Source organism: Trichechus manatus, unplaced genomic scaffold, assembly GCF_000243295.1.
Source record: "Trichechus manatus latirostris isolate Lorelei unplaced genomic scaffold, TriManLat1.0 scaffold00216, whole genome shotgun sequence".
In the NCBI taxonomy this organism is placed as follows: domain Eukaryota; kingdom Metazoa; phylum Chordata; class Mammalia; order Sirenia; family Trichechidae; genus Trichechus; species Trichechus manatus.
The window spans coordinates 446038-462697 of NW_004444152.1; the positions used below are offsets into that span (position 1 = coordinate 446038).

The following is a 16660-nucleotide window of genomic DNA, read 5'->3' on the forward strand; positions in this document are numbered from 1 at the left end:
GTCAATCTTTAGGTTAGCACAGCTGGGTGTGTTAACCGTTTGCAACACCCGGGGACTCCGTGTGTTGCAAGGGGGCATTTAGTAGCGGGATTTTATCCAGTTGTGAAGGTTAGGGAAGGTTCCACAAGGAAACGACGCTAAAGCTGAGATGTGATGGCTCAGGAGGAGTTAACGAGGCGAGGGTGAGGTGCATCACACAGTGGGCAGCTTTTGCTCAGTTGTCACTTCTACCTTGACCATAACTAAAGCAGCACACGCCCCATCACTCTCTGACCCTTTATTTGCTACACTGCATTGACCACTACTTAGAATTATCTATGTACTTAGTTCCTCATTTAGGGTTTCCTCTGCTTCCCTCCCCTACTATCATGTGAGGGCCACAAGGGCAAGGATCATCTCCTGTTTATCACGGAATCCCTGGTGCCTGGCATGTTGTAGGCACTCAAGTATTTGTGAAATGCATGCCTGCAAGCAAGCAAGCATGAATGAATGAGTGAATGCAGGGCCCTCTCGACTAGCACTAAGAGAAATATAATATGAGCCACATATGTAATCTGAAACTTTTTACTAAGCCCATTTAAAAAAGTGACAAGAACTGCTAGAGACTGGGGGACCCCAAGACTACGGCCCCCAAAACAAAAACCAAACCTGCTGCCATCGAGTCGATTCCAACTCATAGTGGACAGAGTAGAACTGCCCCATAGAGTTTCCAAGGAGTGTCTGGTGGATTCTAACTACCGACCTTTTGGTTAGCAGCCGTAGCTCTTAACCACTATGCCACCAGGGTTTCCAGCACCCTCTTAATTCAGAACTGAAGTCAATCCCAAAGTTCACCCTTTAGCCAAAAATTACACAGGTCCATAAGAAACAATAACACACTGTGAGGAATGTGCTTCTTAGCTCAGTCATGTAAATGAGACCAAATGGGCAACACCTGCCCAAAAGCAAAGACAGAAAAGGCAGGAAGGGACAAGAAAACAGGACAAATGGAAACAGGGAACCCAGCGTGGAGAAGGGGAGAGTGTCGACACATCGTGGGGACTGCAACCAATGTCACAAAACAGTTTATGTATAAATTGCTGAATGAGAAACCAATTTGCTCTGTAAACTTTCACCAAAAGCACAATTAAAAAAAAACTAAAAAGAAACAGATGCAATTAATTTTAATAATACAGTGAAATCTTCGAGAGCAGAACTTGATGGGACTGCCTTGTTTTCCCGAGTCTCGCAAGTTTTCCGCCTTTGACAGGCTCTCTGTTAAGAAGCCTACGTCATAAACCCCCAGTGAGTTTTCCTTCTCTTACAGGTTTCCACCTTACACAGGGTTATGGCTTTTGCAGGTTTTACCATGTATTTCGCTTAACCTAGTGTATGCAAAACATAATCATTTTAACATGTAATCAACGTAAAAATTATTGATAGTTTACATTCTCTTTTTTGTACCAAGTCTTTGAAACGCCATGTGCATTTTTTTACTCTTACAGCACATCCTGCTTCGGAGCAGCCACGTTTTAAATGCACCACAGCCACAGATGGCACCATGGTGGCTACCGTATCGGGCAGCGCAGAGAGAGAATGTTTTCATCATCACAGAAAGTTCTGTTGGACAGCGCTGGTCTAGATCAAGTTAGGGATCCTAGTCTTTTCCTCCCACGAGCACTGGGGAGCTATGGAACGGTTTAAGGAGGGGTTTGAGGGGGAGGTGGCATATTCAGATCTGCAGTTTTACAAGATCATTCTAGTTGAGCGAAGCCGTGGTGGTTCAGTGTAGAATTCTCACCTTCCGTGAGGGAGTCACAGGTTCGATTCCTGGCCAGTGCACTCCACGAGCAGCTACCACCCGTCTCTCAGTGGAGGCTTGCATGTTGCCATGATGTTTAACAGGTTGTGTGGAGCTTCCAGAAAGGCCCGGCAATCTACTTGTGAAAATCAGCCAGTGAAAACCCCATGGATCGCAATGGTCCGATCTGCAGCCAGTCATGGGGATGGCAGAGGACTGGGCAGTGTGCAAGGGGTTGCCAAGAGTTGGGGGCCAACTCGACAGCAGCTAACAATAGCAACTAGGTACCGAGCTTTGACCGGCAGATGCAGGAAGACCAGTGGCGAGGCTTCTTGGACGTGGTGGTTAGACGAGCTGAGTGTATTGGCAGAGACGAAAGGAAGATATCTCAGTTACCTAGTGTTGCTATAACAGAAATACCACAGGCGGATGGCTTTAACAAACATAAGTTTATTCTCTCACAGTCTGGTAGGTTAGAAGTCTGAATTCAGGGTGCCAGCTCCAGGGGAAGGCTTTCTCTGTCGGCTCTGTAGGAAGGTCCTTGTCATCAATCTTCCCCTGGCCTAGGAGCTTCTCAGTGCAAAGACCCTGGGTCCAAAGGATGTGCTCTGCTCTTGGCACTACTTTCTTGGTGGTATGAGGTCCCCGTTTCTCTGCTTCCTTCTCTCTTTTAGATCTCAAAAGAGATTGACTTAAGATACAACCTGATCTTGTAGATTGAGTCCTGCCTCAGTAACATAATTGCCTCTAATTTTGCCTCATTAACATCAGAGAGGCAGGATTTACAACACATAGGAAAATCACATCAGATGACAAAATAGTAGACAATCACACAACACTGGGAATCATGGCCTACCCAAGTTGACAGATATTTTTGGGGGACACAATTCAATCCATGACAGAGGGTTTGGTCTCCATCACTGGGGGTGGTGGGAAGAACATGTGGTGGATGAACCATGGAGAGTACTAAGCAGCAGGAAAAGCAACAGACTGAAGGTTCGCCGGCCGTAAGGATGGATCTTAAAACAGTGCAGAGAGGACAAAATGAGAAAGAGGATGAGACCGCTAAGCTAACACTGTTTCTCAATTAAAACAATACATGTGCACATTCTCAGTTACCTAGGGGAGTAGTCTGTGTGTGAAGGGGGTGGAGATTTAGGTGAAATTGATCATTGCTGAAACTCGGGGGTGGAGACATGGCGGGCTCATGATAGTATCCTATTTACTTTTGTGGATGTTTGAAATGTTCTGTAGTAAAATCACCTCACGTGCACACTTTGCAAGAACACAAAAATATTTGCACGGAACAGGGTAGGGGACTGGGTATAAAAGAGAAAAATGCATTAAAAAAAAAAGAGGGACCTCGCCTGGGGAGAAAAAAAGATGGAGAGGATTTGCATACAAACATTCAGGGATGAGGCTTGTCTTGTGGGAGGGCAGACCAGCATGGTCGTTGAGAACCTGGATTAAAATCTTCAGTCTCCCACTCTTGAGATTTTGGGCAAGCCACTTAACATCTGTGTGCTTCGTTATCCTCATCTGTGAAATGGAAATAATTCCTACCTCTTAGGGGCACTGTGAAGACCTAGCGAGTTGGAACAGTGGCAAATAGTAATACCCAAAACCAAACTAAACCCATTGCCGTTGAGTCGATTCCGACTCATAGCAACCCTATAGGACAGAGTAGAACTGCCCCATAGGGTTTCCAAGGAGCGGCTGGTGGATTTGAACTGCCGACCTTTTGGTTAGCAGCTGTGCTCTTAACCACTGCACCACTAGGGCTCCAAATAGTCATACAGTATATACATATTTTTATCAGTCGCCCAGTATCCCAGTGCCTAGCTGTGCCTCACCCACAGTAGGTACTCCGTATCTGTTTGTGGAATATGTGGTTAGGTAGGGTGGGAGAGGGCTGGGGGAGAAGGGGTGGGGCTACGGGAAGCAGGATGGGAATGAGGGGATGCCTGGGTCACTGCTGCCCACTTACTCCACAGACCAACAAGGCTTGGGCCAAGGGGGACTTCCAGGGGGCAGGGGCCGCCTCCCGCCGGGCCTTCCTGCTGGGGGTCCTCGCCGTCAGTCTGGGCGTGTGCATGTATGCGGCCGCCCTCGTGACCCTGTCCGCCTACCTCGCTTCCCGGGACCCGCCCTAGCTGCCCCTGCGGCCCCCACTATGAACCCAGAAGCTGGCACCCAGCGCGTCCGTGGGCAGAGCGGAGAAATCCAGGTGGATGGAGTTGGCGGAAGCAGCCAGAAACTGGAGCGAGTTGGACACCCACTTCCCCTTCCTGGTCATCGCTCACTGGCAATGTGAGATTAAACACCAAACACCTTTGCAGCCAAACCTGTGTCTGTCCGTGTGGGGCGGGGGGGGGGGCCAGGGGGCACCCGAGACCCGGAAGGGACCGGCCAGGACGAGAGCCTGTTGTGGGCATCCCCAGGGTGCTCTTCGACACCGCCAAACCAGAGAAGCTGCAGCCAGCAGGGCCAATGCCAAAGTGCAGGATGTTCTCGTCACAACGTGGGTGGTCTAGTATCAGTTAAGAGTAGAAAGTCAGAGAGCTGGCTTCCAGGTCCTTACTCCACTTGCTAGCTGTCCAACTTTGGCACAAGTGAACTGCCTCTTTGAGCCTTACTTTTTCTCATCGGCAAAATGGGACTAATTTTCTCCACACTGCAGGGCTGTAGTTAGGATTAAATGATGTCACATGGGTAAACAGCTGTCTCCCTCTGGGCTCTTTTGATAACCCATGGCAGACACTCAACTCACACTGCAGCAAAGGGGGAATGAGAAAGTTGAGGTAGCAATGGCTTCAGGCATGGCTTGATCCGGGGGTCCAAATGATGTTTATGCTCTCTTGCTCTGTCTTTCCCTCTGTTGGCTCATTCTGTGTCAGGCTCACCCCTTTTGGGAGGGAAATGGCCCCAGCAGCTCAGGCAACTTTAGTGCCTCAGAGAGGTCCTCTCTCCCAGGCTGACTCTCATTGGCCTGGCCTGGGGTAGGGGGCAACCCCATCTGAATTGACTGCGAGAGCAGTGGGTCTGTAAGGAAACATCAAAGTGCTGGAACAGAAAAGGGGCAGGGGGCCAAGCTGGGCAGGTCCCACAGATGTCTGCTACAAGCACTTCACAGAGGCACGGAGGAAGTGCTCTATGAATGAGAACACTGGTGATTCAGTGGTAAAATTTTTGCCTTCCATGAGGGAGACCTGAGCTCGATTCTGGGCCAGCGCACTTCATGCATAGCCACCAATTTTCTGTCAGTGGAGGCTTGCGTGTTGCTATGATGCTGAACAGGTTTTTGCAGAGCTTCCAGACTCAGACAGACTGGGGAGGAAGGCCTGGTGAGCTACTTCTGAAAATCAGCCAGTGAAAACCCTATGGATCACAACAGTCCAATCCCCAGCAGGCAAGGGGGCTGCTGCAGGACTGGGTGGCATTTTGCTGCGTTCTGTATGGGGTGGTTGTGAGTTGGGGGCCGACTCAATGGTAACTAACATTATCCATGATAAAGTGATAAGTGCTTAGCTTTTCTCACTCAGATTAATGACATTCCAATGGATCTTGCTAGCAGAAAACACTATTGTTCACTTGGCCTTTCCCCAGTTGTCTCATGGGGCATAATTTCAAGCTCAAGAGATTTATGAGTTTCCTTCTCGGTTACAGGGCAGTGTGAAGAGGCCACCCACTGAGGCAATCGTGGGGATTCTGTGAAGTACTTCAAACATGTGAAGCCTGCAGCAGACAGCCTGACAGATGTGTTTTCATCAGAGACAGATAGCTGCCATCAGTCAACTCCTACTCTTGGCGACCCTATGTCTAACAGAACAAAACACTTCCTGGTCCTGGGTCATCTTCACCATCTCTGGCACATTCCAGTCCATCACTGCAGCTGTGGTGCCAATCCATCTGTGATGGTTAAGGGTGTGTGCTAACTTGGCTGGGCCACGACTCTCAGCGGTTTGGCAGCTATGTAATGGTGTAATCACCTCCATAATGAAATCCAGTATAATGTAATCACCTCCATGATGGATCTGCTATGAGTAGCCAGTCAGTTGAAAGGGAGTTTCCTTGGGGGTGTGGCCTGCATCCAATATATGTGGACTTTCTGGCAAAGCTCGCTAGCTTTTGCTCTGCTCTGGATCCTGCATCTGGCTCATCATCTGATCTCTGGTTCTTGGGACTTGAGCTAGCAGCTTACCTGCCTATCTTGGGATTCATCAGCCTCCGCAGCCTGTGAGCCAGCGACCTGCTGTCTGACCTGCGACCTTGGGTTCCTTGGCCCCGGCAGCTGCTTGAGTCAGAAGCCTCGAGCCTGACCCATGGACTTGGGACGTTCCAGCCTCTACAACCATGGGAACGATTTCCTTGATACCAATCTCTCTCTATATATACACACACAGGCTTCATTGGCACCTAACTCTGCCCCACCCCAAAATAACCTCCTCCAGCTCAAGGAGTTCTGGTGGCACAGTGGTTTAAGAGCTTGGCTGCTAACTGAAAGGTTAGCGGTTTGAACCTGCTAGCCGCTCTGCAGGAGAAAGATGTGGCAGTCTGCTTCGGTAAAGGTTACAGCCTTGGAAACCCTATGGGGCAGCTCTGCTCTGTCCCATAGGGTCATTATGAGTCAGAATCGACTTGACAGCAGAGGGTTTTTTCACTGGTTTTGCTTCTCTAGAGAACCCAGCCTAAGACACCACCTCACCAAGGGTGAGATGTCCTTCTCCAACGATTGATCCCTCCAGATGATGTGCATCCAAAGCAAGTCAGTGTTCTGTTGTGATCCACAAGGTTTTCACTGGTGAATGTTCAGAAGCAGGTTTCCAGGTCTTTCTTCCTAGTCACTGCCTGGAAGCTCTGCTAAACCTGTCTGTCATAGCTTCCAGCATCACAGCAACATGCAAGCCACCACAGTAAAACAGACAGATGGGTGATAGCATAAACCCCTCCCCACCAGAGTCAGGTCCCTATGGGTTCCTGTGATCATGAGGCCCAGTTGTGGGACAGTCACTCCCTGAAGGATGCCCGCTAAAAGCCTGGGTGGGGGGTTGGCAAATGGCAACTAAAGCTGCACCCCCCCTTCCCAAATGCCGTTCAGGAGTGCTTCCACCTTGCTTGAGAACTAAGAGTAGCAACCCCTTCTGTTCAGATGGGGAACCACAGCCCTGAGTGTGTGGGTACGGCCACCTCCCTGGGTTCTGTCTGTTTGAACCTGAACCGTGAGGGCTCTGGAACAGGACTGTCTGAGGAGAACCTGGGCCTCGCTGCTGACTAGCTGGTGACCTTGGGCAGCCAACTGGCTTCTGAGCTTGCTCATCTGTGAAACGGGCTGTAATAACAGCTCTACCTCATGGGGAGCACTGGGGAAACACCTGGAACCAGATTCTTCCCTGAGGTGCCCTGTTCCCCACTGCCCCCTGCCCTTGCTCACTCCCCTCCGGCCTGGAAGTTCTTCTTCCCGCCATGTGTCCATGTGCTCGCTCCTTCCCTCCTCCCAGGCTTCTCTGTGAAGGCTCCCTGACCCATGCATTAAGCCTGCACTCCCCACACCAGCTCTTCCATACCCTGCTTCCCCACTTTTCATTTTCTCATAGCATTCACCCCTGTCTGATAAAGACCGATTTTATTTGTCTGTCTCTCCACTACTCCCTGAATTTGGGACCTAGGTCCTAAGAAGGCCTGCCCGAAGTAGGTGCTCAACAGCTATTTGTTGGGATGAATGCGTACTGATTCATTCATCCACTAAGCGTGAGCTCTTATCAAGGTGATCCTTCAAGGGTCAGTGCGCCCTGCTTCCAAGGCCTGGGGGCTGTACCCAGGCTGTCTCGACATATCGGGGGCCGGGCTCTGTCCCCCTACCCTGCAAGAACGCCCGCATCTATGGGACCATCGCCTCACAAAAGCACACGACAGAGAGGCCAGGCAGGGTGGACGGTTTATTTCACACGGGAGGTTGTGGGTAGTGGCAGCAGGAGGGCCCTGGCCTGCCTGCCTCAGCTCTTGGAGTAACGCCTCTGGAGGGATTCCCGGTAGAAGTGGAAGACATGTTGCGAGGCAGCCTGGGCTGCAGCCAGACACTGCTGGAGCTGGGAGTGGGAGAGACTGGTCAGCACTGGGGGCCCATCCCGGACCCAAGAGGCCCCCCAACCTTACCTGATTCTCAGAGCCCCCAAACCTACCACCTCCCCCAGGTGATGTAGGCGGGGGAGGGGATTTCAAGTGCATTTCCTAATTTTCAGAGTCCCTGGGTGGCACATGCAGTTAACATGTTTGGCTGCTAACCAAGATCGGAGGTTTGAATGCCCAGAGGTGCCTCGGAAGAAAGGCTTGGTGGTCTACTTCCAAAAAACCACCCATTAAAAACCTCAGGAAGCACAGTTCAACTTTGACATCCATGGGGTCACTGTGAGTTGGAGCTGACTTGACAGCAATTTTTTTTTTCCCCTCATTTCCTCCTTCCTCAGCTTTTTGAGGGGAAGAGGGGAGGAAAAAAGATGGTACAGGCTTCTGCAATCAGATTCTGGAAGCTACAGGACTTTAGACCAACGGAATTAGACATCCCAGTAGCTTTGAGACCCCAATCTCTTGGAGCCAATGACCCATAGAGCTCACCAAATTTGAGAGACCCTGGAATTTTAGAGCCATGGTCTCAGAGATCCCCCAAATCTTTACTGCCACATATTCCTAGGTTCACAGGAGGTCCAGGTTGGAAATGCTCTTGGAGACTAGTTGGCCTAACACTTTCTGAACTCTGTTCCTTGGAGACTCAGGATCTCGAGGTGGCGTACCACTCTGACTGGAAGCTGGGGAGCCTTCGTATGCCCCCCATCTTCTGATTTCAAACTGAGCTACTCCTCCTTTCTCCTATCTCATAAACTGGGCTTCCCTTTAAGATTCCATTCTTCCACAAAGGTTTCTGTAGTTAGAAAGTTTGAAAATGCCCTCTCTTTACAGACAGGGATACAAAGAAGGGGGTCTCCTTAAACCTCCCAGTGTCCAGGGCAGAGCTGGGACAAGACCTCACGTCGGGGTGGGAGGGAAGATTCTGGCTCCCCCGCCCACCCATGCTGGTACCTCAGCATTGGAGTACAGTCCCTTTGTGGTGGACATTAGCAGCTTCCGTTCCACACTGTCCAGGGCAAAGGTCAGGACTGCCCGCGCCTCCTAGGGACGGGATAGAAGGTGGTGAGTGACCCGGGACTCTCCCTCAGAAAAATCAGACTCAGAGAGGAGGCCGCAGAGCCTCAGCCTCAAGATCTCACCTTTCCCACAGCCAAGTGCCCATATATCAAGTGTAGTTATTTCTTGTCTACACACCACCCCTTCCCTGCTTCTGTCGCTAACGGCTCTCTCCGTTCCTTCTGTAGAACTGCCCCCCGTGCTCCTCATTCTAACCACCTGGTTCTGATGGGGATTTCCAAGCACAGTCTTCCTGCCCCATTGGGGTGGCCACGGTGCCAGTCATTTACCGGGTGCTCCTCAGCCTCCCACCTGCCCTTCTATGGTCTGTACTGCGAGGGATAGATGTCAGCAAACTGTATTTCCCAGATTTGGTTAAGAAGAGTTTCTACTGCAGGGCTGGCCAGCAGAATATAGTCATGCCTCCACGCACCCTGACGGTGTCTGTGGCAGACATCACTAATCAATCATAGAAAGGCAGTATGGCAGACTGGTTGAAAGTATGAGTTCTGGAATGGGAAAGATTTTCTAACCATACACATACCGGAAAAATCACAAAGGAAAAAGCTGATTGATTAGGTGGGAGCCTAGAAGGAGGGAGAGAGAAGCATCCTGGTCCTCACAGTGGCCGGTGCTTATGGTGTGGCAGCTGCCATAGCAGCTGCGGAGGTGGGTGGGTTCTAGACTTCAGCAGTCAGGGCAGAGGCAGGATATCTTTTGTCATCCAGAGCTGACTGTGACCATGTCTCCAACAGCACAGAGCAGGAGTTGGCTTGCAGGCTTCAGCCCAGTGCCACTTTAATCTCTGGACATCGCCCCTTCTTCCTTTTTGCTCCTCCAGCTCTTCCAACACTGTTGTAACGAAGTCCCTGCATTAAATTCCCTCTGCCTGAGATACCCTGAGTGGTTTCTGTTTTACTGACTGGATGTGACTGTCAGAGCACTGGACAAATCGCTCAGAGCAACCAGATCCCTAGGACACTGTGAACTTGAGCTGATGGGAAACGCTCGCTTCTCTTCCCCTTTGCTTTTGAGCCTCTTAAGATGGAAGCTGGAGCTCAAAAAGCCAGTTCTAACCTCAAGAAAGATGCTGGCCAGAGAAAATGAAGCTGATGTGCAGAAAAAAGCAGGGATGAGAAATGAAGCAAGGAAATTCTAAAGGTGTTTGAGGTCCTGGTTCTAGCAACTCCCCTGTTCTGAGTTTGATAATAAATGCCAATAAATCCCCTTTTGCTTAAGGTAGTTGGAGTTGGGTTTCTAGCACCTGCAGTTGAGTGGGACCTGATGAATGTAACAGAGCTTGCCAACTGGGACGAGGTGGCACAAGCCAACTATTTTGGAGAGAAGTGAGGCCTAGAGGAAGAGTAGAGGGAAAGCTGTCTGCCATAGCCCTTCAGCCACCCTGGCCTTCACCTACCTTTTCTTGCTTTAGTGTGGGGTCCAGCACAAGATTCCCATCAGAGTCCAGGGCACAGGTAACCCCACAGAAGAGGGCCCGCATGGGCACACCTGCATCCACCAGTGCCATGCACGCAGCATTCAGGCAACAGGCCAGAAGCTGAGGTCCACGGTGAGTGGTTAAGAAAAGTTTCTACTGTAGGGCCGGCCAGTAGAATATATGCCTGCCTCCATGCACCCTGCTGGTGCCTGTGGCAGACATCACTAACCGATCACAGAAAGGCAGTATGGCAGAGTGGTTAAAAGTACTGAGTGCTGGAATGGGGAAGGATTTTCTAAGCATAGAAGTAGTGGAAAAATCACAAAGGAAAAAGCTGATTGATTTGACAACATAAAAATAAAAAATTTCTAGATGTTATGAGTTATATGCTTCTATACTGAGTTGTAGTAATTTAGTATGAAAAGGAGTAACATCACAATGGAAAAACGAATGAAGGGCCAAACAGATAATTTGAAAAAGTAGAAATGTAAATGGTAACCATCAAAAATGTTCAATCTCAATAATAAAAATGTGTATTAAAAAAAAAAAAAAAAAAAGTATGAGTTATGGGATCAAATGACCCTCGGTTCCAGACCCTGCTTTGCCACTTCTCAGCTGTGCAACCTTGAGCAAGTTACTTACCCTCCCGAAGCCTCAATTAGGAGCGCTGGTAGTGCAGTGATTAAGCCCTCAGCTGCTAACCGAAAGGTCAGCAGTTTGAACCCACCAGCCGCTCTGCAGGAGGAAGATGTGGCAGTCTGCTTCTGTAAAGATTACAGCCTTGGAAACTCTATGGGGTAGTTCTACTCTGTCCTACAGGGTCACTATGAGTTGGAATCGACTCGACAAGAGGGTTTTGTTTTTTAAGCCTCAATTTCCTCCTCTGTTAAATGGGAATCATAATGATATTCAAACAAATAGGTACAAAAGTTATGTGCCCAGCATCTTCAGGGTACTGAGGACCAGAGAGGAGAAGAAACCTTCCAAGGCCTTGTTGGGAGGAACCGGCAAAGTCAGATCTAGAACTTGGGGATGCAGCAGGCGGCCAATACCAGATGACGGAGCTGGCAGGGTAATGGAGGAAGAGCCATTATTCTTGTCCCCGGGGAAGTCACAGTCCAGGGCAGGGGCGCGGCCACGGCACACAGGAAGGCCTGGAGTCAGGCAGCAAGCTCTGCCTCAGTTTCCTCATCTGTCTTTCTTCCCCATGTCTAGCACAGATAAGAATCCCAGCTTTAGAATCTGTTAGTCCCAGCTCTGCCTCTGACCCACTGTCACATCCCCTCTGAGCTCCAGTTTTTCTCTCTGTAAAATGGGGGTCACACAGCTCTTCTCTCCCTCCCACCTAGAAAGGGCCTGCCCAACGCAAGGCCACGCACCAATGGGGCTCCTTGAGAATTGCCAATTTCTGGTCCTCGCTCTTAACCTCTCTTCCCAAACTGTAGGGATCTTTCCAGGCCAAGTTCTTGCTCCAAGTGCTCTGCCTGCTCAGGCCTCCCCAGCGTTTGGAGCCTCAAACCCAAGTTAAGTGCAAAATCAAGGTCAATGGCACAGGCACCAGAGTCGGACAGGCCTGCGCTTGAGTTCTGCCTCCACTGCCTTTCAGCTGTGTGACCCTGGGCAAGCAACTTCCCCTCTCTGGGCCTCACTCTCTTCATCTGAAACATGGGAACCTGAGAACGCCCATCTGCCAGGGTCCTTGAGCTCAAGTCCTGGCTCTACCACTTCACAGCTATGTGACTCTGCTGTGCCTCAGTCTACTCGTCTGGAAAACAGGGATAATCATGCCATCTATTTCACAGGGCTGCCGTGAGGATTAACTGAGTTCATATGTGTGACGCACTCAGAACAGGGCCTGGCGCACCTCTGTTTGCTGTTTTTCTTCAGTGAGTTGGTGTGTATCGGGCATTTGGAGGTTTTCTGGCTAGCAGAGGGAGTGGACATGTGTATCGGCAAGGGACACAAGTGGGGAGATTCTGGAGGGCTTCCTGGAGGAGACGGCCCAGGGGAAAGGATACGGAGCCAGCATCACTGACAACCTGCAACACCACGGTGATGGAGGTGCGGGGGTGCAGTGCCCCCAGAACCACCGCCTCGCATGTGTTTCTGATCAGCCGCTCCCGGCTCTTCTCCGCGACACCTGGGGGAGTGCAGGGCCGGGGTGAGGCGCTTCCCTGCAACACGCTCACCTTCCTCCACACCTGTTGAGCCTTCTGGAAAGGGCCTGCAGCCCCAGCCAGGGACACTGCAGGACCCCGCACCGCTGGTGGAGGATTCCATGTGGGAAGGAGACCTGACTGCCATCCGCCCACCCCTGCTATCTCTGGGTCCACTGAGGGAGTCGTCCAGGGGAGGAAATCTGCGGTTTCCTGCGTCTCCTGCTGTAGCCACTCCCATTCCAGTGGGCCCAGCCCGTGTGAGGGGGACAGAGGCGAAGGGGAGAGAAGAAGCAGGGCAATGGGAGGAAGAAGAGATGGTACCAGGCAAGAGTAGGAGCAGGGGGATGGAGAGAGAAAAACGGGGAGGCGAAGAGAAAAAAGTGCAGAGGCTGAGACCAGAGACAGAGCTGGAGAAAGAGACAGAAGTTGCTCCAGGGAGAAGACAGGGCAGTGGAGCTGGGGGGCAGCAGAGGAGGCGGGCGGGGGCTGTTCAGAGGTCCCGCTGGGCCCAGTCACCTGGCAGCCCAGTCTTCGGCCTCAGAAGCACTTCCAGTGTGGCCTTGTTGAAGATCTCCTTGCTGACCTTCACCTCGGCTGGCCCGTACACACCCGCGAGGACAGAGGTATCACCTGGGGAGACAGCACGGCAGGCCTCACCCACACCGTCCCTGCTTCTGGGGCCCAACGCGGGCACTTATTAGGGTGGGTACGGAGCCAGATGGCTGGAGTGCCCTGTCCCACTCCCAGCCTGGCCCGCCATTTGTGGGCAGTAATTCTCTGAGCTCTCGCTCCACCTTTCTGCCTCTACTTCCTCATCTGTAAAACAGGGATAACGATCGTACAGTAAAACCTGTGAAATCCGGAGCCCGTGTAAGGCAGAAACCTGTCAGCGAAGGAAAACTCAAATATTTCCCACTAAACGGAGAGATCCACCATCAACACTCACGGAAGCAGCAGACAAGAAACCAAACAGTGCATCGCATTGGGCAAATCTGCTGCCAAAGATCTCTTTAAAGTGTTAAAAAGCAAAGACGCCACCTTGAAGACTCAAGTGCGCCTGACCCAAGCCATGGTGTTTTCCATCACCCCATATGCATGTGAAAGCTAGACAATGAATAAGGAAGACTGAAGAAGAACTGATGACTTTGAATTACGGTGTTGGCAAAGAATACCGAATATATCATGGACTGCCAGAACGAACAGATGTCTCGAAAGAAGTACAACCAGAATGCTCCTTAGAAGCCAGGATGGCGAGACTTCGTCTCACATACTTTGGACATGTCATCAGGAGGGATTAATCCCTGGAGAAGGACATCATGCTTGGGAAAGTAGAGGGTCAGCAAAAAAGAGGAAGACCCTCAACCGGATGGACTGACATAGCGGCTGCAACAATGGGCTCAAGCATAACAACGATTGTGAGGATGATGCGGGACTGGGCAGTGTTTCCTTCTGTTGTACACAGGGTCGCTATGAGTCGGAACCAATTCGACGGCACCTAGCAACAACAACAACCTGTCAAAGGTGGAAAACTTGCAAGACATGGAAGAACGAGACAGTCCCATTGAGTTCTGGCTCTCACAGGTTTCACTGTATCTCCCTCATCACCGTCTTGTGAAGATTAAATGAAACAACAGCCCATGTGAGAGACTCAGAACAGTGCCTGGTACACGGTGAGTGCGCGATGTTGTCAGCTGCCGAGTTGGCTCCGACTCGTGGTGACCCCGCGTACAACAGAACGAAACACTGTCCACTCTTGCACCATCTTCACGATCCCCGGGACGCTCCAGTAAACTGTTATGGCTACTGTGTATCCTGAGCGCCTTCCAACCTAGGGGGCTCATCTTCTAGCACTGTATCAGACAATACTCTGATGTAATCCATAGGGTTTTCATTGGCTAATTTTTGGAAGTAGATTGCCAGGCCTTTCTTCCTAGTCCATCTTAGTCTGCAAGCTCAGCTGGAACCTGTTCACCATGGATGACCCGGCTGGTATCTGAAATACTGTTGGCATAGCTTCCAACATCAGAGCAACATACACTGTCATGCACAGTAGGACAAACTGACAGATGGATGTGAGAGTATGCAATAGACTTTAGCTAATAGGATTAACTTTATGGGAAGTTCTTCCTGAGAGGGACCTGTGTCCCTCTTATTGCAGCTGGTCTCAACTTTTGCTTCCAAAGCTTCCCCCAGGCATTCGTCCGCAAACTCTGCAGTAGTAGTTGGGATATCTGAGAAAGGGATAAATATCTGGGGGTGGATACTGATTCCTGCTTATTTCCCCAGAGTGGGTGTGATCAAGGCAAGGGAGAGAAGGTTAAGACCTGGGAAATAAAAAGCCTGGATTCCAGTCCTCTCTGACTCAGCCTAGCTGTGAACCTCGGGTGAATCTGTTCTCTCTAGGCCTCAGTTTTACCTGTCTGCAAAATGAGAGACTTAGACTAGAAAAGTGGCCCCAAACTTTTCTGACCATAACTCCCATTTTACAGCATGACCCCGTATGCATGTGAATAAAGGGAGTAGGGCTGTATCCTTTCACCACACCTATTCAATCTGTATGCTGAGCAAATAATCCGAAAAGCTGGACTCTATGAAGAAGAACAGGGCATCAGGATTGGAGGAAGACTCATTAACAACCTGCATTACACAGGTGACACAACCTCGCTTGCTGAAAGTGAAGAGGACTTGAAGCACTTACTGATGAAGACCAAAGACCACAGCCTTCAGTATGGATCACACCTCAGCATAAAGAAAACAAAAGTCCTCACAACTGGACCAATAAGCAACATCCTGATAAACGGAGAAAAGATTGAAGTCGTCAAGAATTTCATTTTACTTGGATCCACAATCAACACCCATGGAAGCAGCAGTAAGGAAATCTAAAGACACTCTTTTGGGCTCAGAGACAGAGGCGACTAGTGCAAGTGACGAGCTGCCTGATATTGAGATGGCTTGGCTCGTGAAAGCAATGCAGCATGCTGAAGTCTACTACAAGTTGATTTCATTAGTTGACCCCACAGTTCCCGAAACTCACCAAAGTGGATAGCCAAATCTACTTGGAGTTTCAGGAAAATTTTGAGAAGCTCAGAATAGAAGTATTGGACCCAGAAGAGCTCAAATCAGAATCAGCTAAAGAGAAGTGGAGACCATTCTGCTTGAAGTTTGATGGAATTATAGAAGACTTCAACTATGGTACTTTGCTGCGACTAGATTGCTCTCAGGGCTACACTGAGGAAAATACCATCTTTGCCCCAGAATACAGTTTTTTGCCATTGAAATTGCTCGGAACCAGGAAGACTATAACAAAGCAGTTTACGCCAGCGTGCAGGATGAAGAAGGAGAGAAAAGAGCTGACAAAGGAGGAGAGGAAGAAAAAAAAGCCAACAAAGCAACAAAGGTGATATAACAGCTATGTAAGCTTGGTGACATCAATTACATTAGTTAAACTGTGCAACCTTCACCCACATTCAGTGCCACCTTTCCCATCACCATAAACAAAAAAAAGTGACTACTGTCTAAAGAAAAGCTACTACTACCAAAAAGATGTTTACCTGTGTTTTATAGACTATGCAAAGGCATTCAATGCTCTGGATCATAAAAAATTATGGATAATATTGCGAAGAATAGGAATTCCAGAACACTTAATTGTGCTCACGCATAACCTGTATATAGACCAAGAGGCAGTCGTTCAAACAGATCAAGGGGATACCGCATGGTTTAAAATCAGGAAAGGTATGCATCAGGGTTATATCCTTTCACCATACTTATTCAGTCTGCATGTTGAGCAAATAATCCGAAAAGCTGGACTATATGAAGAACGTGGCATCAGGATTGGAAGAAGATTCATTAACAACCTGCGTTATGCAGATGACACGACCTTGCTTGCTGAAAGTGAAGAGGACTTGAAGCACTTACTGATGAAGACCAAAGACTATATAGCCTTCAGTATGGATAACGCCTCAACATAAAGAAAACAAAAATCCTCACAACTGGACCACTAAGCAACATTATGATAAGCAGAGAAAAGACTGAAGTTGTCAAGGATTTCATTTTACTTGGATTCACCATCAATGCCCATGGAGGCAGCAGTCAAGAAATCAAACA

The 16660-nt window shown here is 49.7% G+C and overlaps 2 protein-coding genes across 2 annotated transcripts in view; one reads left to right on the top strand and one right to left on the bottom strand.

The window, feature by feature from the left end:
- TMEM91 (transmembrane protein 91) overlaps positions 1-4072 on the top strand; it is a 12062-nt gene extending 7990 nt beyond the window's left edge. The window contains exon 4 of the mRNA XM_004388801.2: positions 3775-4072. Coding sequence (XP_004388858.2) covers positions 3775-3933 — 159 coding nt within the window. The 3' untranslated portion in view covers positions 3934-4072. The remainder of the gene's footprint in view (positions 1-3774) is intronic.
- A 3256-nt stretch (positions 4073-7328) lies between these two features.
- Positions 7329-16660, bottom strand: part of EXOSC5 (exosome component 5) — a 15118-nt gene continuing 5786 nt past the window's right edge. Inside the window, exons 2-6 of the mRNA XM_004388743.2 lie at positions 13073-13186; positions 12416-12537; positions 10377-10517; positions 8855-8944; positions 7329-7866 (exon numbers count right to left, since the gene is read on the bottom strand). Coding sequence (XP_004388800.1) covers positions 7774-7866; positions 8855-8944; positions 10377-10517; positions 12416-12537; positions 13073-13186 — 560 coding nt within the window. The 3' untranslated portion in view covers positions 7329-7773. The remainder of the gene's footprint in view (positions 7867-8854; positions 8945-10376; positions 10518-12415; positions 12538-13072; positions 13187-16660) is intronic.